The sequence below is a fragment of the Jaculus jaculus genome, chromosome 7 (genome assembly GCF_020740685.1).
Source record: "Jaculus jaculus isolate mJacJac1 chromosome 7, mJacJac1.mat.Y.cur, whole genome shotgun sequence".
NCBI lineage: Eukaryota > Metazoa > Chordata > Mammalia > Rodentia > Dipodidae > Jaculus > Jaculus jaculus.
In genome coordinates this window covers 119290743-119312794 of record NC_059108.1, presented here as the reverse complement: position 1 = coordinate 119312794, position 22052 = coordinate 119290743, and the positions used below count along the sequence as shown (strand labels likewise).

At 45.0% G+C, this 22052-nt stretch overlaps 1 protein-coding gene across 5 annotated transcripts in view; it reads right to left on the bottom strand.

Annotated features, from left to right (window-relative positions):
- Positions 1-15375: 15375 nt before the first annotated feature.
- Ppp1r36 (protein phosphatase 1 regulatory subunit 36) overlaps positions 15376-22052 on the bottom strand; it is a 29647-nt gene continuing 22970 nt past the window's right edge. For 2 of the 5 annotated variants that reach the window (XM_012949502.2, XM_045154789.1), the window contains 5 exons: positions 20333-20467; positions 17555-17597; positions 16619-16797; positions 16190-16378; positions 15376-15629 (listed from right to left, as the gene is read on the bottom strand). In XM_012949502.2, coding sequence (XP_012804956.2) covers positions 15449-15629; positions 16190-16378; positions 16619-16797; positions 17555-17597; positions 20333-20467 — 727 coding nt within the window. In that variant the 3' untranslated portion in view covers positions 15376-15448. The remainder of the gene's footprint in view (positions 15630-16189; positions 16379-16618; positions 16798-17554; positions 17598-20332; positions 20468-22052) is intronic. The other 3 variants (XM_045154788.1, XM_045154791.1, XM_045154790.1) reach the window with 3 other exon arrangements.

Here is a 22052-nt window from a genome sequence, read left to right as displayed (position 1 = left end):
CTCCTCAGCAGAGTACTTCTGCCCAAATTATCTCCCCCTCTCTTTGTAAGAGTCTTTTTTTTGGGGGGGGGAGGTTGAGGTAGGGTCTCACTCTAACCCAGGCTGGCCTGGAATTCACTCTATTCTCAGGGTGGCCTCGAACTCATGGTGATCCTCCTACCTCTGCCTCCCTAGTGCTGGGATTAAAGGTGTGCGCCACCACGCCCCACTAGTTACATCTTTTAATTAACTAATGAAGTTACTTTCCATAGGACTTATTCATACCATCTTTAGTTCCTTGTATCCCTCTCCCTCCCTCCCTCCCTTTGCCTTATCTCCCCCCAAAACCTTTCTAGCCCTATATTCGGTCCTTCCACTTGCCCATCTACCATATCTTTCCCTAATCCCTCCCTGCTTCTCCTCTCTATGCCTCATTCTGGCTTTCAGACCAAAACTGCTTATGCTTATGACAACTTATAAACAAATCAAACTATTGCAAGTTAGGATCTTCATATGAAGACAGCACTTGTGGTGTGTGTCTTTCTGAGCCTGGGTAATGTAACTTAGTAGAAGGTTTTCTAGGTCCATCCAAATTTTTTCTGTGAAGTTCATTTTTTTCTTACCATTGACTAGAAGTCCATTGTGCACATGCACCACATCTTCATCCACTGATGGGCAGGTAAATTTAAACTACTTGGAGGGCTGGAGAGATGGCTTCGCAGTTAAGGCACTTGCCTGCGAAGACTAAGGGCCCAGGTTCGACTCTCCAGGTCCCACATAAGCCAGACGCACAAGGTGACACACACACGTGGTCGCACATGCACACAAGGTGGTGGACACGTCTGGGGTTCGAGTGTGGTGGCTGGAGGCAAACCAATTCTCTTTCTCTCTCTCTCATAAAAAATTACAAAAAAATAAAACTACTTTGAGATTCCATCTTGCTCAGGTCAGAATGGCTGTCATCAAAAAAATCAAATGATAACCAATTCTAGTGAGGCTATGGGGAAAGAGGAACCCTCATTCACTGCTGGTGGAAGTGTAAACTTGTACAGCCACTATGGAAATCATTATGGTGGTTCCTTTTTTAAAAAAAAAATTGTTCATTTTCATTTATTTATTTGAGAGTGAGAGAGAGGGAGAAAGAGGCAGATAGAGAGAGAGAATGGGCGTGCCAGGGCCTCCAGCCACTACAAACGAACTCCAGATGTGTGGGCCCCCTTGTGCATCTGGCTAACATGGGTCCTGGGGAATCAAGCCTCAAATGGGGTCCTTAGGCTTCACAGGCAAGCGTTTAGCCGCTAAGCCATCTCTCCAGCCCAAATGGTGGTTTCTTAAAACCTAAAAATAAAGCTGGGCATGGTGGGGTATGCTTTTAATCCCAGCATTCGGGAGGCAGAGGTAGGAAGATTGCTGTGAGTATGAGGCCAGCCTGAGACTACATAGTGAATTCCAGGTCAGCTTGGGCTAGAGTGAGACCCTACCTCGAAAAACAAACAAACAAGCAAAAAATCAAAACAAAACCTAAAAATAGATCTAGCATATTACCCAGCTATACGACTCCTGGGCCTATACCCTAAAGACTACAGTTTATAGCCAGGCCTGGTGGCACACACCTTTAATCCCAGCATTCAGGAGGCAGATGTAGGAGGATCGCCATGAGTTCGAGGCCACCCTGAGACTACATTGTGAATTCCAGGTCAGCCTGAGCTACAGTGAGACCCTACCTTGAAAAATCAAAAAAAAAAAAAGGAAGACCACACTTTACTATGGAGAAACTTGCTCGGCCCTGTTTGCTGCTGCTCTATTTACAATAGCTAGGAAATGGAATTAGTTTCTCCTATTTGTGTAAAGCCAAGCACCTAAACACCCCAACAGCCAGGCACTGTGGCTCATGTCGGCAGTCCCAGCAAGTGGGAGGCACAAGCAGGGGGATTCGGAGTTCAGGGTCAGCCTCAGCTGTCTACCATGTTTGAGGCCAACCTGGGCTACATGAAACCCTATATCAACCCTCCTGCTTAAAAGAACCCCAAAAAGCAAAACAGAAAAAAAAATCCAACAAAGAATTCCACCACCCTGCTCCATCCCATGGCAAGTGCAATCTTTCTCTTTTTAAAAAAAAAATTAATTATTTTTATTTTAGAGAAAGGCAGAGAGGGAAAAGAGAGCGAATTGGCACACCGGGGTCTCAGCCACTGAAATTGAACTCCAGATGCTTGTGCCATCTAGTGGGCGCGTGTGATCTTGCACTTGCCTCACCTTTGAGCACCTGGCTTACATGGGATCTAGAGAATCAAACATGGGTCCTTAGGCTTTGCAGGCAAGTGCCTTAACTGCTAAGCCATCTCTTCTGCCCTGAAATCTTTGTTTTTAGATAATTTTATTTGTGTTATGTGTGTTGCAAAACAAAATACACATAAAACATTTCTGTATCTAGGCTTTCCATGGGTCTTGGGTAATTGAGCCTGAGCCAATAGGCTTTGCAAACAAGTGCCTTTAACCACTGAGCAATTTTCCAAGCCCCCCACACTCTTTCTTTCCATCCCCTCCTAGCAAGTTTCAGCTTGTTGTATAATCTTTATCTCCACTTTCTTTTCTTACTTTTTTTCAAGGTAGGGCCTTGCTCTAGCTGATCTGAAATTCACTATGTAGTCTCAGGCTGGCCTTACGCTCACAGGGATCCTTCTACCTCTGCCCACCACGTTCTGGGATTTAAGGTGTGCACTACCACAGCTGGCTTGATCTCTACTTTCTTGCCTGCTTTTCTCTACTCAACCTTGGAGGATTCCATCCCTCCAAGTCTGTAGAGGGGCCTCCATGATCCCAAATCGGATGGTTATTTCTCTGCGGCCATTTCACTAATTGTCTCTGTAGCATTTCTACTCAACTCCTTCTCTTCCCTTTGCGGCACATTTCCCCTTCTCCTTCCTTCACTGCTTTTGGCAAGGGGTGACGCTATTGGAGGAGGTAAGGTCTTATTGCATGTTCCTTCTCCTTTTCTAACATGTAGAGATCCTTCAGCTGTGTCCTCTGTCTTCTCCTCTACCTGGATTCTCTCCACTCACCATATCCTCCACTCTTCATTCGCTGCTTCTCCCTCCAGCCTGCTTTCCATCCAGCAGCCAGAGGAGTTCTTTTAGCCACAGATTGGATCAAATCATTCCTTTGCTGAAAACCCTCCATCTGTTTCTCAACTCAGTAGTGTGTAAATCCCAACACTCTACACACCTACAAAGCATGAGTCATCTCTCCCTACTAACTTCCTTTCTTTAAAAAAAAAACTTTTTAAAAATACTTTTTAACTTTATGTATTTACTTGAGACAGAGAGAGAGAAAGAGATAACGGGCATGCCAGGGCCTCTAGCTGCTGAAAACGAACTCCAGATGCATGTGCCACCTGTGCATCTGGCTTATGTGGGTCCTGGGCAAATCGAACCTATGTCCTTTGCTTTGCAGGCAAGCGCCTTAACCACTAAGCCATCCCTTCAGCCCCTAACTCCCTTTCATTCATCCAAACAGGAAAGGGCCACACCTGCTTTGTGATGGGGCAGCGGCATTCTCAGGGCTTGTGTAACAGGTGCACAACAAATATTAGTGAATCAATAAACCAGTGATTTAGCAAGACAGATTTAACAATTCTCTACTGATAATAACAGCTCTGTGGCTCGGAATCCAACCTGAAAAGTTGGCATCTATAACCACTACTTTTTCTGGTTGGCTGTGAGAATTCCCAGGGACATTGTTTAGTGTTACGAATCTACACAATAGTTCTTTGGTGGCATGTGTTGTCATGTGAGGCCTGGAATGACTTTTGGGGTTCTCCCTCGTGAGTCTTTTAGTGCAGTAACAGACGCAAGTCCTCACATAAACGCTCTGTTTGTGCCTGGTCTGCATTGGCCTGTGATTATCAGCACATGTGAAGGGAAGTTTAGGAAAGGAGAGGTGAATGGGAGGAGATAATTACCCCCAAGTGAAGCAACAGTATTTGGGTAGAAACCAGCACATTTACACAGCCAGTTCTCAGAGAAGCCACACACACAATCCCGGAAGTAATAAGTACCTGTAAATCCACAGGCACATCAACCAAGGCCCCATGCCCTGCTGCTGCAGCCTGCTGGTGATTCCAGCATGCTGAGCGCTAGGAGACATGCTGCATTTTGTTTTCATAAGAGTATGCTTTGCTTTCTGGGTTCTAAAAAATATTTTTAAGGCTATTTTTTGGGCTGGAGAGATGGCTTAGCTATTAAAGCGTTTGCTTGCAAAGCCAAAGAATCCCGGTTCGATTCTCCAGAACCCACATAAGCCAGATGCACAAGGGGGCACATGTATCTGCAGTTTGTTTGCAGTGGCTGGAGGCCCTGGACACCCATTCTCTCTCTCTCTCAAATAAATAAAATAAATATGCTAAAAGAAATTTTTAAAAGAATATTTTTATTTATTGCAAGCAAAGAGAGTGAGAGAGAGAATGGGCACACAAGGGCCTCTGGCCACTGCAAATGAACTCCAGATGCATGTGCCAGGTTGTGCATCTGGCTTTACATGGGTACTGGGGAATTGAACCTGGGTTGTTAGGCTTTTCAGGCAACTGCTGAGCCATCTCTCCGGCCCTGGTTTGTTTTTATATTCTCATTCATGCTTTGGTATGTGCTTGATATAAAGTAAAAATACTGAATAAAGTGTGGTGGTATACACTTTTAATCTCAGTACTCACTTGGGATGCTGAGGCTCACTATGAATTCAAGACCAGACTGGGCTACAGAGTGTTTTAGGTCAGCCTGGGCTAGAGGGAGACCATGCCCTAAAAAACAAAATTGAACAACAGGGCTGGAGGATGGCTTAACACTTGAGGCATTTGTCTGCAAAGCTAGAGGACCCTGGTTCAATTCCCCAGAACCCACACAAGCCAGATGCACAAGGGAGCGCATGTGTCTGGAATTTGTTTTCAGTGGTTGGAGGCCCTGGCACGCCCATTCTCTCTTTCTCTCTGCCTCTTCCTCTCTCTCACTCTCTCTTAAATAAATAAATAAATATTTTTAAAATATCAAAAACCAGACTAATAATTTAGGGAAAAGGTACACTACTTAACAGGCAATCACATCCTGGTGTTTATGGAGCGTTTATAAGGCCTCTTTTCCGTCATCTGCCCCTCCTCCAACCGGAAACATGCAGGACTGTACTTTAAAAGTAGGAATGAAAGTTTAAAAGTCATGTTAGTACATGTAACCAACAATTTCTTAATATCCATATCCCTTAGGATTAAATTTTCTCTTATATATTAAAATAATTTAGTTTGTTCAAATTAAGACCCAAAGTCTATACACATTGCATATGACTAATATACTAATATGTACTTTTTTTTTTTTTTTTTTGGTTTTTCGAGGTAGGGTCTCACTCTAGCCCAGGCTGACCTGGAATTAACTATGTAGTCTCAGGGTGGCCTTGAACTCATGGCGATCCTCCTACCTCTGCCTCCCGAGTGCTGGGATTAAAGGCGTGCACCACCACGCCCGGCTAATATGTACTTTTATTTTTATTTATTTTAAAAATATTTTATGTGGAGAGAGAGAGAGAGAGCGAGAGAGCTCAAGAATGGGCACCTCAGTGCCTCTTGCTGCTGCAGACAAAACTTCAGACATATGTGCCACTTTGTGCATCTGGTTTTAAGTGGGTACTGGGGACTTGAACCCCAGGATGGCAGCTTTGCAAACAAGTGCCTTTAAATGCTGAGTCATCTCCCCAGCCCTTCTTTTATTTTTCTAAACAGCGTTTTGCTATGTAATCTGGTTTGGTCTCCAACTCATCATCTTTTTGCCTCAGTCTAAATGGCAGGATGACAAGTGTGTGTCACCACTCACTGCTCTACTATGTCCTTGAAGCCAATCTCTCTCCTTCTCCTTCTCCCTCTCCCTCCTTCTCTCTCTCTGTTCACTGCATGCCTACAGTATCATTTAACATATTCCGCTTCCCCTGAATTCTCTAGACAGGATGTTCAAAGATCTGTCCTGTGCAGTTTTATTTCTTGGTGGGACTACTTCTGAGATCCTGTACTCCCCTGGGGTGGGGCTGAGCACAGGAAGCCCAGGGGTCTCTTGTGATGTCAGCTGAGTTGGGAGTCATTGCTTAGAGCCATTATTCCATTAAGGATTGGCAAAATAATAATATTTTAGCTGTGGCATCACTTTTTAATTAGTACCTAGATTTGGTTCTATAAAGAGAATGTTCCTTCGTCAACTATTTAGGCTGCCCTGAAGTGCAGTTTGAAAAGGGAAATTACTGCCCGCTGTTTTGAGATTTGTTAGGTTGGAAAGAACCAAGGAAAGGATCAGCAGCTGTGCAGGTCAGGAAGTATTACCAAAGCTCTGGGGAGGGCGGAGGCGTGACCAGTGACTCAGTCCACCTCACCTCTGCATGAACGGGCTGGCCCACTGCTAAGTCCCTGGTCTCTGCCTCGCAATTTCTCCTTCCCTGCATGCTTGCTGCCTTGTTCCGACCTCCTCGTTCGGCTCTGAAGGCTGCAAACCCACTTTAAGCCCTTGAGTTCTTCAGAGACCTGGCGAGTCACAAAGCACCGAGTAGGTTATTAATCCATGACGACTGCTTCGAAGTCCACTTACCGTCATCGAATCATTCTCTCAAGGACTTCTGAGGTGCCTACCGGACTGGGCTGGATGCAGTGACATAGCTTCATCTCTCAATGAGCTTGAGGCAATAATGGACAAGAGGATCACGGGTGGACATGAAGGAACCAGACATAACTCAGTCAATGTGCTTGAAGGGTAATACATATGTCACTACCGAATTGCCTCCCAAGAGGCTCACATTTTGCCCTCTGCCATGGGTGAGAACCCCTACCCACTACTCACTTGCTGGCATCAGTCATCATCATTTCTTTGAATTTATGATTTTATAGGTGAAAAGAAATTATATTTCCAATTATATATCTAATTTATACTTCCAGGTAGTAGCGATTACCTTTTCAAATTGGTCATTCATATTTCTTCTTTGGTTGTTGAATATTCATATCTTTAATTTATAGATATTGAGGTCTCTGTGTACTACTTCATAGTGGTGGGACTAAATGTCACCACCGTGCAAGGATCAAGGACACTTCATTTAAATGTATTCATTTGGGAAGCCGGGCATTGTGGCGCATGTCTTTAATCCTAGCACTCGGGAGGCAGAAGTAAGAGGATCGCCGTGAGTTCAAGGCCACCCTGAGACTACATAGTGAATTCCAGGTCAGCCTGGGCTAGAGGGAGACCCTACCTTCAAACCCCACCACCACCACCAAAAAAAGTATTTATTTGGGACTAGAGAGATGGTTCAGTGGTTAAGTGTGCTTCCTGAGCAAGCATGAGGGTCTGAGGGGACTCAGTGTAAGTCTCCAGATCCCACATAAACAGCTGTGTGTGGCCTTATGTGTCCATAACCCCAGTCCTGCAAAGGGCAGCAGAGACCAGGGAATCATGAGTACCAGTAAGCCCTGTTATCAGTAAGGAGTCGCTGATGTAAGCACAGGCAGCAGAGAAATGCAGCACCCTCACATCTAAAGACTGAATTTTATCTATTTTGAAAATAAATGTTTCTCACTACATAGAAGTAACAAACATGGTAGTTTTTTTTTGCATGTGTGCATATGTGTGGTGATATATATGTATGGATGTATGTATGTGTATGTGTGTGTATATATATATATATATACACACACACACATACACACAGACATATATATAAAATGTGTGGGTACCTATGTGGCTGCAGGTGCATGTGGAGACCAGAGGACAGGCAACCTCAGTTGTCATTCACAGCTATGCCACCCCCATTTCCTTCCTTCTTTCTTTCTTCCTTCCTTCCTTCCTTCCTTCCTTTCTTTCTTTCTCTCTTTGGCTTTTGAGGTAGGGCACTCTAGCTCAGGCTGACCTGGAATTCACTATGTAGTCTCAGGGTAGCCTTGAATTCACAGCCATCCTCCTACCTCAGCCTCCTGAGTGCTGGGATTAAAGGTGTGCACCACCATGCCTGGCCCATCTTTCTTTTGAGACAGGGTCTCTCATTGTCCTGGAGATTAGTTAGTCTAAGACTGACTGGCCAGTGGGCTTAAAGGATTTGCCTAGTTTTGCCTCCCTAGGACTCAAAGAATTACAGGTGTGAGCCACCATGTGGGTACAGGAGATCAAACTCAAGTCCTTGCAAACACTTGCAACTGAGGGATCTCTCCAGTCTGGTAGTCAGTTTTGTATTTTGATTTTATTGGTAGAAGGAATGTTATCATAATTTTCAGAGTATGCGTTCTTCATTGGAGTTTTTTTTTTTTTTTTTTAAGTTTTTATTTATTTATTTGAGAGCGATAGACACAGAGAGAAAGGGGAAGATAGAGGGAGAGAGAGAGAATGGGCGCGCCAGGGCTTCCAGCCTCTGCAAACAAACTCCAGACGCGTGCGCCCCCTTGTGCATCTGGCTAACGTGGGACCTGGGGAACCGAGCCTCGAACCGGGGTCTTTAGGCTTCACAGGCAAGCGCTTAACCGCTAAGCCATCTTTCCAGCCCTGCAATGAGCTTTTTACGACACAAGGGTCAGTAATAGGAAAAGCTCCATCTTACGGGTACAAAAACCGAGGCTTAGAAAGACTAACTCGAGCTGGAGGGATGGCTTAGCGGTGAAGGCGCTTGCCTACAAAGCCAAAGGACACAGGTTCGATTCCCCAGGACCCACGTAAGCCAGATGCACAAGGGGAGGGGACACAAGTGCATCTGGAGTTCCTTCGCAGTGGCTGGAGGCCCTGGCATACAGTTCTCTGTGTCTCTCTCAAATAAATGAAAATAATATTTTTTTTTAAAAAAAGAAAGGCTAAGTAAACCAATTTACACAACAATTACGAGTCAAAGTGGAGGTGCAAACCTGAATTTTTCTGCTTTTAGCCATTGCATTTATTGAAACAACTACAAGCATGTAGGAAGAGCGTGTGGTGGAACCAAGTTAAGATGGGCCACACCCAACGGCCTTACTCAGCTCGAAGAGGCCAGACTGGTCTCTGCCCCAACCCCCTATGGTACTTAGGGTTACTTCTTTAGTTTTAATTTTGTTTATTTATTTTATTTATTTATTTGAGAGCAACAGAGCGAGAAAGAGGCAGAGAGGGAGACACAGAATGGGCGCACCAGGGCCTCCAGCCACTGCAAACGAACTCCAGACGCGTGCGCCCTTCATTGGAGTTTTTTGTATTGCTGCTTGCAAATAATGCATTTCCAAACTTGAAATAAATATGAGTAATGTGTACCAAAAAATATGAATCACAAACTATATTCACAAAATGAGAAGCACAGGCCAACCATGAAAAAGTATTCATCTGGCCAGGAGTGGTGGCACACGCCTTTGATCCCAGCACTCAGGAGGCAGAGGTAGGAGGAAAGCCATGAGTTTGAGGCCACCCTGAGACTACATAGTGAATTCCAGGTCAGCCTGGCCTAGAATAAGACCCTACCTCAAAATTCCCTCCTGCAAAAAAAGAATTCACCTGTACCACTGATTGGAAATATAAATTAAAACAAGCATAAGTTTCTATTTTTTTCATTTCATAGAACAAAGGTACAACAATGTCCTGGGCTGACTAGTGAGAGGAAGTGAGCATACTGAATGAAGGGAATGTGCTTTGGGGAAACTTCCAGGCCCACACATCTTCAAGAGCCAACTCTATGCCTGCAGCCTCAGCACTTGGGAGGTGGAGGCAGGAAGATTGGGAGTTCAAAGCCATCCTACACAAAAGTGTTGGGGGGTGGGTGCTGGAGAGATGGTTTAGTGGTTAAGTGCTTGCCTGTGAAGCCTAAGGAGCCTGGTTAGAGGTTCGATTCCCCAGGACCCACGTTAGCCAGATGTACAAGGGGGCACATGCGTTTGGAGTTCGTTTGCAGTGGCTGGAGGCCCTGGCATACCCATTCTCTCTCTCTCTCTCTGCCTCTTTCTCTGTCACTTTCAAATAAATAAACAAACATAAAAATTTTTTTTTAAAGTGTTGGGGGAGGTTGGGGAGATGGCCCAGTTGATAAAGCACTTGCCATGCAAGCATGAAGACCCAAGTTCTGATCCTTAGCACCCATGTAAAATGCTGGGCACAGCAGTATGTGCCTGTAATCCTAGCCCACACTGGGGAAGCAGAGGCAGGAGGATCCCTGAGACTTGCTGGCTAGCTAATTTAGCCAAATCAGTGAGTCCCAGGTTCAGCGAGAGAACCTGTCTCAAAACAAGGGGAAGGCTAGAGAGATGGCTTAAAAGTTAAGGTGCTTGCCTTTGAAATCTAAGGACCCAGGTTCAATTCCTCAGTACCCATTAAGCCAGATGCACAAGGTGGCACATGTATCTGGAATTCGTTTGCAGTGACTAGCGGGCTTGGTATGACCATCCTCTCTGTCTCTCTATCTGCCTATCTCTCAGCTAAATAAATAAATACATTTTTTAAAAGGTGGAAGAGCATTTGAGGAAGACACTGATATATCAGCCTCTGGATTCTACACATTTAGAAACACACATACACATATGTATGTACACCATACACACATGCAAAAAAAAAAAAGAAAAAGAAAAGAAAAGAAAAGAAAAGAAAAACAGAAAGGAAAGGAAAACCTAGGAAAGATAGTTCCAAAAGTTTCACAAGTCCTACATGTTATTTTTTAAAAGATGTAGCCAAGACCAAAGCCAGGTTAACAAATTCTAGATAAAAATGTATTATGAAGTCGGGTGTGGTGGCGCACGCCTTCAATCCCAGCACTAGGGAGGCAGCAGTAGGAAGATCACCGTGAGTTCAAGGCCACCCTGAGACTATGTAGTGAATTCCATGTCAGCCTGAGCTAGAGTGAGACCCTACCTTGGAAAACAAAACAAACAAAAGTATTAAGACAGAGAAGATTATAACCAAATTCTTGCTACATCAGTAAGTCTATCAAAGGTTAGCTGGTCATCTAGACTTTAAGTAAAACTACTGGTTTCACAGAAGAGATAATGGGACTTGAGACAGGTGACAAGAGGTGGGGGTGAAGGCTTTGGGCACCACCACAGAAGCACCCCATCATTACCCGAAGGCTGGCTCTGGTAGTGTTCTGCTCCCGAGGCTAAATCTGTCCTGTTTGTCCACAATCCTGAGTGCTGAAAGGAGGATTTTCGTGTTTGCATTACTGGGGCCACAGAGAGGCACGCTCGGTACAGTCTGTGAGCGTGTTCCTGCACATGCGTGCTGGCGGTGCATGCTTTAACTTTCCACCTCATTGGAGGTGGGGCCTGGCATTTTCGTTCTCTGATGCATTCACCAGGCGAGCTGGTCCATGAGCTTCTGGAATATTCTCCACTCTCCACCTCCCATCTCACTGCCAGTGTGCTGGGAATACAGCCCATCATGATTTCTGACTTTTTTTTTTTTTTTTTGGTTTTTCTAGGTAGGGTCTCCCTCTAGCCCAGGCTGACCTGAGATTTACTATGTAGTCTCAGGCTGGCCTTGAACTCACAGCAATCCTCCTACCTCTGCTTCGTGAGTGCTGGGATTACAAGCATGCATCACCATGCTTGGCAAGTTCTGGCTTTTACATGGGGTCTGGGGATTCAGACTCAGATACTCAGACTTGAATGGCACTTGCTTAATTCACTGAGCCATCTCCCCAGCCTTCAATCTAGTTTTTTAGATAACTAAACTTCATCCCAGTATGCAACTTTTTTTTTGTTTTTTCGGGGTAGGGTCTCACTCTAGCCCAGGCTGACCTAGAATTCACTATGTAATCTCAGGGTGGCCTCGAACTCACAGCGATTTTCCTACCACTGCCTCCTGAGTGCTGGGATTAACAGCATGCGCCACCACGTCCAGCTTCCAGTATGCAACCATTATGTGACCAGCAGTTCAGTCTTCCATCTAACAAGCTGGTTCTCTTAGCAATCCCTAATCTTCACTGCTTGCTGGCTGGCTGGACACTCAGGCTCACCTGCCTCTGCCTGTCCTTCCATGACTCCCCGCTGCACACGCTATGCAGGGCCACTTCTTCCTCTCAGTGCCTTTGCGTTTATTCCCCCGCCAGCTACAAGTCCCCTGCGTTAACAGCCAAGTCCTCCAAAACCAAAGTCAATCAGAATTCTCCTAGAACCTGGAACATGACTGTTCCATGGTTTTTCCTCTCGAGTCACTCTGTGTCCACCTCTCTTATGGCCACTAACAAGATTGTGCTTGCATTTCATTGGTCTTCTGTGCAACACAAATCTGGAAGATTCATCATTCTCAATCATTTATAAAAATATTATAGGGGCTGGAGAGATGGCTCAGCGGTTAAGGTGCTTGTCTGCAAGGCCAAAGGGCCCAGGTTCGATTCCCTAGGACTCACATAAGTCAGATGCACAAGGGGGCACACGCATCTGGAGTTCGTTTGCAGTGGCTGGAGGCCCTAGTGTGCCCATTCTCTCTCTCTCTCCCTGCCTATTTTTCTACCCCCTCTCAAATAAATTAAATAAAATTTAAAAAATACAAACTAAAACATATTATAGGGCTGGAGAGATGGCTTAGCAGTTAAGTGCTTGCCTGTGAAGCCTAAGGAGCCTGGTTAGAGGCTCGATTCCCCAGCACAAGGGGGCGCATGCGTCTGGAGTTCGTTTGCCATTCTCTCTCTGCCTCTTTCTGTCTTTCAAATATATACATAAATAAATAAATTTTAAAATAAATACATATATATTTTTCTGATGTTTTTGTTTATTTTTATTTATTTGAGAGCAACAGACAGAGAGAAGAAGGCAGAGAGAGAGAGAGAGAACAGGTGTGCCAGGGCCTCTAGCCACTGCAAATGAACTCCAGACGCATGTGCCAACTGTGCATCTGGCTTTATGTGACTACTGGGAAATTGAACCAGGGACCTTAGGCTTCACAGGCAAGGACCTTAACCATTAAGCCATCTCTCCAGCCTGTTTTTTTTTTTAATTTGCAAGAAAGGATAGGAGAGAGAGAGAGAGAGAGAGAATGGGCACACCAGGGTATCTAACACCTGTAAATAAAATCCAGATGGATGCATGACTTTGTGCATCTGGTTTTATCTGGGTACTAGGGAATTGAACCCTGGTCATCAGGCTTTGCAGACAAGCTTAATAGCTGATCCATTTCTCCCCATCATCTTTTTTTTTTTTTCTAATAGGCTAGCACAAATCTTTGGATTGCCAGGTCTATACATATTTGTTATTAAAGAAATGAGTGCTGGGAATGCACTCCTGCAGCCCTGAGTTCCATCCTCAACACCGCATAAGCCAGGTAGGGTGATGCACACTTGTAATACTAGCACTTGGGAAGTAGAGGAAGAAAGACCAGAAATTCAAGGTCATCTTTGGCTACACAGCCAGTTTGAGGATAGCCTAGGACACGTAACAACTTGTCTCAAATAGATAAATAAAATAAAATAAAATTTAAAAATAAAGGTATAAATGAATGAATTGAATATATGTATATCAAAAGGCTTTTAAATAATCAGATGTACTTTCTATTTCAATGCCAATAACAATATAGTCATAATTTTGCTGGGTATGGTGGTGCACACCTTTAGTCCCAGCACTGAGGAGGGGAAGGTAGGAAGATTGGCTGTGAGTCTGAGGACAGCCTGGGACTAGAGTGTGTTCCAGGTCAGCCTGAGCTACAGTAAGACCCTGACTTTAAAAAAAAAAAAAAAAAGGATGGGCTGGAGAGATGGCTTAGCGGTTAAGCGCTTGCCTGTGAAGCCTATGGACCCTGGTTCGAGGCTCGGTTCCCCAGGTCCCACGTTAGCCAGATGCACAAGGGGGCGCACGCGTCTGGAGTTCGTTTGCAGAGGCTGGAAGCCCTGGCACGCCCACTCTCTCTCTCTCCCTCTATCTGTCTTTCTCTCTGTGTCTGTTGCTCTCAAATAAATAAATAAAAAATGAACAAAAAATTAAAAAAAAAAAGGAAAGCCAGGCATGGTAGTACACACTTTTAATTCCAGCACTCGGGAGGCAGAGATAGGAGGATCACCTTGAGTTTGAAGCCACCCTGAGACTACATAGTGAATTCCAGGTCAGCTTAAACCAGAGTGAGACCCTACCCTGAAACACCAAAGGAAGGAAAAGAAAAAAGGAGAGTGTGGTGAGGTTAATGGTAATATATTTTGCTCTTTTTTTAAGTTTTTTTTTTTTTTAACCTGCCTAGAACTCTGACCATTGTTTTGTGGTCCCATTTTAAGACCTAGATCTTTTGGAGAAAGCAAGATTTTTTTTATAACTACTAATTATTGCCATAACATATATTCTGTATCAGATAAAACTTTTTATTGTTCCTTGTATATAATAAAATGTATATGCACATATTTTTTGTTGTTAAATTTTTAGCCTTTAGAAGGGCCCCGGCATTTTCAATGTGACAGCTGTATTTGAGATGCTTCAACATGAACAAGAATACCTAGAAGGAATATATGCAAAGAATAAATGTGTACACATAAAATAAATAAATAAATAAAGTTCTTTTATTTCTTAAATATTTTATTTATTTATTCATTTGTAATGGGGGGAGAAACGGATATACAGAGAGAGAATGGAGAGAAAGAATGGATGCTCCTGGGCATCCAGCCATTGCAAACAAACTCCAGATGCACATGCCATTTTGTGCATGTGGCTTATGTGGGTCCTGGGGAACCAAACCTGAGTCCTGTACTTTAACTGCCACATCATCTCTCCAGCCCTATTTTGCTTTTTTTTTTTTGTTTATAAAATTTTATTCACCTACGTCCTAAAGATGTTCTCTCCCCTAACACAAAGGCGAACTTAAGAAATAAATGACAGAGTGTTTCTTCAGTATATTAAGGTCTAAAGCACTACTATAGATGACGACATAGGAGCCATGAAGGTAGAGCCAGCTATAGTGGCACATACCTTTAATCCCAGCACTCTAGGCTGCACAGTGAGTTCCAGCACAGCCTGAGCTAGAGTGACACCCTGCCTTGAAAACAAAAAAGTCAGGGAAGTAAATAAGAAACAAATCAAACTAGTAAATTTGTATATTTTCAGTTTCTATATGCTATATCATCCACTTGTGATTTTCTAGTCAAAGCATTTTAATTCACTGTTAAAAACTAAAAAAATAAAATTGTCAGGAGTTTTCTGAGATTCTTTTTTTTTTTTGGTTTTTTGAGGTAGGGTCTCACTCTAGCCCAGGCTGACCTGGAATTCACTATGTAGTCTCAGGGTAGCCTTGAACTCACAGCGATCCTCCTACCTCTGCCTTCCGAGTGCTGGAATTAAAGGCGTGCGCCACCACTCCCGGCTTAGTTTTCTGAGATTCTTTAACAATATACTTTTGAACACTTAACAAAACTATGTGGACAAGAAACTTAAAGCATTTAAAAAGCTATTTTAACAAAAAAATAAATCTTAGTGCTCTATAAAGTAATTAAGTCAAAGCAGTTTATTTCAAATCCAAGGACCTGATTCCAGAAATGGGGGGAAGTGGAATTCCTAGGGCCGGGAATTTTGAGAGGACATGGTTCTCATGACTAAATCCAGTGTGTCTTGAATCTTCATGTTATTTCTCTCTATTATGGAAGAGTTTCTGCCAGTTTGTTTCACTTCTTCTGGTTCAAGGGGGAGAAGGGTATGAGGTTTGAACAAGCTTCGAGGTTCCCCTAAGATGCCAACTCTGTGAAAAGAATTATTGTTCATTCAGTAAGTGGTAAGGCCAAGGACTGAGGTTCGAAGTTGTTATGGTGGCTATGGTTGCCAGTGTGTGAGTACTAAATCTAAGAAACACACACACACACACACACACATTCTCTCTCTCTCTCTCTCTCTCTCTCTCTCTCTCTCTCTCTCTCTCTCTCTCTCTAAAAGCCTGTATCTGTTATCTTGCCACCACCACGGTCTTACACATGGGTCCAAAACCCAGCGCATAGCAAAGTTCTGTCCTGGCTCCTCCCACATTTCCCCCAAATGAGTCTCTGGCTTAAAGACCCTGTTGCTCACTCCTCCGGCCTAGAACTATCTGGAGCCTAGCATAAACTTCCAGCAATGTTTCTTTTCTAGTCCACATAAGCAGAGATGCTCTGGACAGGAAAGAGACAAAGAAGCACTATGGGTAGCGGGGGGAACACGTGAGTGTCTTCCTCTTTCTCGTGAAGGAGTCTTGAGTCCCTGCCTCTCTCAGGCCAACCTAAGAGGCAACACGTGGGGTACCCCTGCCTCCCTCCTTGGGCCACTTACACTGGCATGAATACGGACTCCAGGTTGGCCAACTGCTTGTGCGTGTCGGCCGGGATTCTGATGCCCGCCCCGTACTTCTTTTCAACGAGATGCTGAGCTTTTTCTCTGAGAGAAGGCAGCAGTGTAGATAAGACTGGAGAGCGCATGTCGATGGCTTTTTTAATGGCTGGGCGTTTTGCCATCATTCTCCTAGGGGAGAAGAAGGTGACAGGTCGTGTCATTATGTTCGTGACAAATTTCCCTGAGCTCCGGAACGTCAAAAGGTCATGCCTGCGCCAGACGTGGAGGTGCATGTCTGCAATCCCAGCCATTTTGGAGGCTGGAGGAGAAGGACTGCAAGTTTGAGGCCAGCCTGGTTATGTGGTGAAACTCCTATCACCAATAAATAAAGAAAAAGAAAAAGAAAATAAGGAGAAAGAAAGGCCGCACCTGAACTGTACCAAAGTCATGTGCTTCCTCTCCCCTCCTGACTCCTCGTCCTCACGCTTCCGGCGAGGGATGTTGAACATGTTGGTGCGGAAGAGCCTTCCTATTTCTTCCTCAATCTCTGTCAACTGCTGACGCCGGAAGACAATCCAAGCTATGTATGTGCAGAAAGTATAAAAGGACTACAACAAGAACAGAGGAGAGGAAAATGTTAATAAAAAATTTTAAAAATAAAATAAAAAAAGAACAGAGGAGAATCAAGATCCCTACAAGTGATTTCCACCTCTAATGTCTTGGTCATCCTGCTAAGTAGAAACAAACCCAGATGACCCAACTTCTCCGTATCCACAGGGAAACTCTGCAAAATTATATGTGCACTCATGCTCCCAGGGAGAAATTAGACTCAAATCCCAAAGTGGGACAGATGGTGTGTTAGCACCCTTATTAGAAAGGAGATCCTGAGCCAGGCGCGGTGGTGCACGCCTTTAATGAGGCAGAAGTAGGAGGATCGCCATGAGCTCGAGGCCACCCTGAGACTACGTAGTGAATTCCAGGTCAGCCTGGGCTAGAGTGAAACCCTACCTCGGGGAAAAAAAAAAAAAAAAAGGAAAGAAAAGAAAGGAGATTCACTAAAATAAGTGCCTATCAAATGGTTGTGGGTTTCTACTATATTTTGTGTTTGTTAAAATATATTTTAATTTATTTATTTGCAAGCAGATAAGAGTCAGAGAGAAGAGAGACAGAGAGAATGGGCGCACGAGGGCCTCCAACCATAGCAAATGAACTCCAGATGCATGTGCCACTTTGTGCAGCTGCTTTTTTGTGAGTGCCAGAAAATTGAACACAGGTTCTTAAGCCTTGCAGCAAGTGCCTTAACCGCTGAGCCATCTCTCCAGCCACGGTTTTATGTCAAAGAAAAGCCCCAACCATGTGACTTACCTCAAAGAATTTCCAGTCTTTTTGTGTGTCCGATATTTTCTCCCTGCAACATAACAAATCCCAACTGTATTCTGCGAGGAAGTTCACCTTCACAAACAGCAGGACCAGGACCTATGGCCCTGTTTCAGTTTGGATCTGCAAGGTCCCCAAAGGCATTAGGTAAAGGCTTAACTGCCAGCTGAGGGCACTACTGGGAGGTGGTGGAAACCTTGATAAGTGGTGGGCTCTAATTGACCGATAGGTCATTAGGAATGTGCCCTGGAAGAGAACCTCATCCCTTTCTCTCTCTGCTTCTTGGCTGTTGTGAAGGAGGCAGGCTCGGCTCTGCCCAAGCCACCACGCTGCTCTGCCTCACCACAGGCCCAGGACCGTGCTAAGCTCTCTGCGCTGCTTTTCACATTTTCTCCTTAGGATAGCCCTATGAAGTGGTCAGCACTGTCATTTCCACTTTGCATTTGAAGAAACTGAAGTTGGAATTGAAGTCTAAAGAGATATATGTAATTAGAGACACATCTATTAAAACTGAAACTTGAACAGCCGGGCGTGGTGACACACGCCTTTAATCCCAGCACTCGGGAGGCAGAGGTAGGAGGATCGCTGTGAGCTCGAGGCCACCCTGAGACTACATAGTGAATTCCAGGTCAGCCTGGGCTAGAGTGAGACCCTACCTTGGAAAACCAAAAAAAAAAAAAAAGAAGAAGAAAACTGAGGCCTGCTTATAAGGTGTACCTTCTACCTTCGGAAGCAGAATGCAAGACAAGCAAGCTTGTTTTCCAAATCACTGGAGAAGAAAATATTGACTAATGACTGGGCATGCTACCACATGTCTGTAATCCCAGCATTCAGGAAGCCTAGATGAGAGGATCATGAGTTCAAGGTCAGCCTGAGCGACACAGACAATTCAAAGCCAGCTTGGGCTGCATAGCAAGACATTATCTCAAAGCAACAAAATGTGAACACCCTGCCCGAAACCTTTTGGGACAAGCTTCAGCATTTCTTTGGTGCCACTTGAGGCCTCCGCTGAAACAATTTTTGCCCTTCTGAGTCCTCCATGCTGTTGAAACCAGAGACCACGCAGACCCTCCACACTGAAGCAGAAAAATCAAACAGCTTCTGAGGACCGGCAAGTCAGGGTGTATTCCAGCAAGAGCTTACAGCAGAGATTACCTGCGGACAGCCCACGCAGGCCCCGAGCAATCTGACGTAGAAATCAAACACAGGATGTCGGGAGCTGCTTCTTGTCACTCTGGCTGACTTAGCCATGCGAATGAAACTGAGGAGTCCAAGAAATGGGGGGGCTCACGGCTTAAATCTCTGTAGATTTGTCTCTTTCCTGTGTATGCGGTGTAAGGTCAGAGGTGGATGGCTTTCTCACTCACACTCCATCTATTTCCCGGGGCAGGCTCTCTCACTTGAAGCCAGGGCTCATGGATTTATCTAGTCTAGCCAGCCAGCCTGTCCCAGGGATTCTGTCTCCATGTCCTGGGTTCTGGGGTTTCCAAGCTGGACGCACAGCCACCTTCCATTTCTGTGGGTGCTGGGGATACGAACTCAGGTCCTCACACTTGCCTGGCCAGTGCTTACTTAACCTGCTGAGCATCTCCACAGTCCCAGATGCTAAACTGTACTTCATTTATTTTGTTTTATTTTATTTTTCGAGTAAGGGCCTCACTCTAGTCCAGGCTGAGACCGTAGCCCCAGACTAGCCTTGGACTCACAGTGAACTCCTACCTCATCTTCCTGAGTACTGGGACTAAAGGTGCATGCCACCGTACCTGGCTTTGCCAACTTCTCAATCCCTGATTTTAAATGTCTCTTTACTGATGCCCAGCGTTTATTGATTGATTGCTTGTGTGTGTGAGTGGAATGGCACATGTGTTTGCATATGTAAGTGGAGGCCAGAGGTTGATGTTGTCTTTCTCACTCCTTTTCCACATTATTTATTGAGGTAAGACTCCTTCGCTGAACACAGGGCTCACTGATTTGGCCAGTCTAGCTGGGCAGCTTGTCCCAGGATCTGCCTCTCTCTACTTCTCACAGAACTACAGGTGCACACCATCACATCCAGTTTTTTAAAAAATACTTCTATTGATTTGAGAGAGACAGATAGACAAAGAAAGTGAGTATGGACACGCCAGCGCTGCTGCAAACAAACTCCAGATGCCTATGCCACCTCGTGCATCTGGCTTACTAGGGTCCTAGGGAATTAAACCTGAGCCCTTTGGCATTGTTGGCAAGTGCCTTGACTGCTAAGCCATCTCTCCAGCCCCCTAAATATGCATGCTTTTTGACTCAGGAATTCTACTTCAAGAAATTTACCTTCAGGGCAAACTAGAAACTTGTCTCAAATAAGCAAGACTGCCACATAGTGTCTCCACAGTGACCGGAGCAGGCTCTGGCTGTCAAGTCCTCACTTCCCGGGCTTGCTCCCTCCCTGGGCAGACCCTGGCTCTCCTGCCATCGGTCCTATGCTGTCGACATTCTATGACGCTGGTCAGCCACCTCTGTTTCCTAACTGATGGCACCTTTGCTAGACAGACTGCACACTCCTTGAAGGCGGTTACCTCTGAACAGTTTTTACTCTTATTTACTTAAAAAATATTTATTTATTCATTTGTGTGTGTGAGAGAGAGAGAGAGAGAGAAAGGGAGAGGGAGAGAGAGAAGAGAGTGTGTAATGGGTGCACCAGGGCTTCTTCTCAAGTATTTGGTCACAGCAACAAGAAAGGGACATAACACAGGAAGTGACGCTCTAACGACATCTGAAGCGCATGCTTACTTTCCACAGCACATGTGGTGCTTATCCGGCATGCCCTCGCCCAGCACCAGGACACAGTACTTCTGCGCCAAGTACTCCTGGGCAGCTTCAAGCTTATTTATAACCTGCTCCATCTCCTTTTTCTCTACCAGGCCTCTGTGGGGGGAAAAGATGAGATGAGTAAATTCTGGCAATATGACTATATTAATTAGCAACAAGTCAGAATTACACTAGGTTGAAAGAAATACTAGCAAGTCAACAAATTTCACTTGCCAATTAGTTTTTGTTGTTGTTGTTTGGTTGGTTGGTTTGTCGTGGTAGGGTCTTGCTCTAGCCCAGACTGACCTGGAATTCACTATGTAGTCCCTAGGATGGCCTCGAACTCACAGCGATCCTCCTGCCTCTGCCTCCCGAGAGCTGGAATTAAAGGCATGCACCACCACACCCAATGCCGGTTACTTTTACTTAAGCTAACCCAGGCCTAGGAAAGTCCCCAAAGACCCTTAATGATCATTAATCACTGGAGACAGCACCTGAAAGCTCTGGTGGGTTTTCACTCATCTATAGAGTTCTTACACTTTAAGCATCCTCACTTTTATTGTATTTATTGTTTAGTGGGTGTGTGGGTGTGCATGTGCATGTGTACAGGCACATGTATGGAGGTCCAAGGACAACTTCTGGATTAGTCCTCACCTTCCATTTCATTTCGAGGTAGGGTCTCTTATTTGCCATTCCAGGAAATTCTCCTGCCTCTGCCTCCCTTCTCTCTTCAGGGGCACACTGGGATTACCAAAGCCTTCCCACTTCTGGGTGGGATCTGGGCATCTGAGCTCAGGTACTCAGAGGTGCATGGCAAGCACTTTACCACTGAGCCATCTCCCCAGTCCTGCAGCCTCAATTTTCCATGCAGCTAGTCCTGATTCCTATCGAAGATGGGGTGCTTTGAATGTGGGATGTAGCCTTGGTAGTTTGAATAGGTGGCCTCCAGTATATTCCGTGTTTTATTCCAGTTTGTAATTTAGATCTGCAGCCAACTAGCTGGAGGAGGTGGACCTTAGGGTCCAGCCCTCAGGTGTGGTGGTGGATCTGAAATTCCAATCTAAAGATATGCAACTTCCCAGAGCTCCTCCTGGACTTCCTGAAGTGTGCTGTGCTGTGTGGCTTTTGGCCTGTGGCTTCTCTCTCTCTGCTTGGACCTGTGAAAGGCCAGCTTCTTCTGCCATTATGGAACTTCCCCTGGATCTGTAAACTTCCATATATATATCCCTTCCTTCATAACTGTGCCTGGTTTAGAAGTTCATCTGAGAGAACCTGAAGCTGCCTGGTATGGTAGCTTCCAGTATTTGTGGTTAAGCCTCCTACTTAATCGTGGCTGGTGGAGCCTTGCTGGAGGAAGTACGTCACTGGGGGCGGGCTTTGCGGCTCACTAGGGCAGCACTACTGGGTGTTCAGAGCTTGCGCACACAGCCAGCCTTCCTGTTTCACTTGGAGACATGATACCCACTCTGGCTGTCTGTCCTCCTGCTGGTGTATGAAGATGTGAGCTGGTTGCCATGTTTTCTCCACCATGATGAAGCTTCTCAACAGAAAACCTGAGATGAACCCTTTCCTTCCATTAGCTGCTTCTGTCTGGGGGGGGGGGGCTGTGCCCCAGCAACAAGAAGGTAACTGCTACTGTACACTCAGGTAACAAGTTACCTGTGCTGATTGCTAAGGCAGCTCACATTTCTGCTGTTTCAGA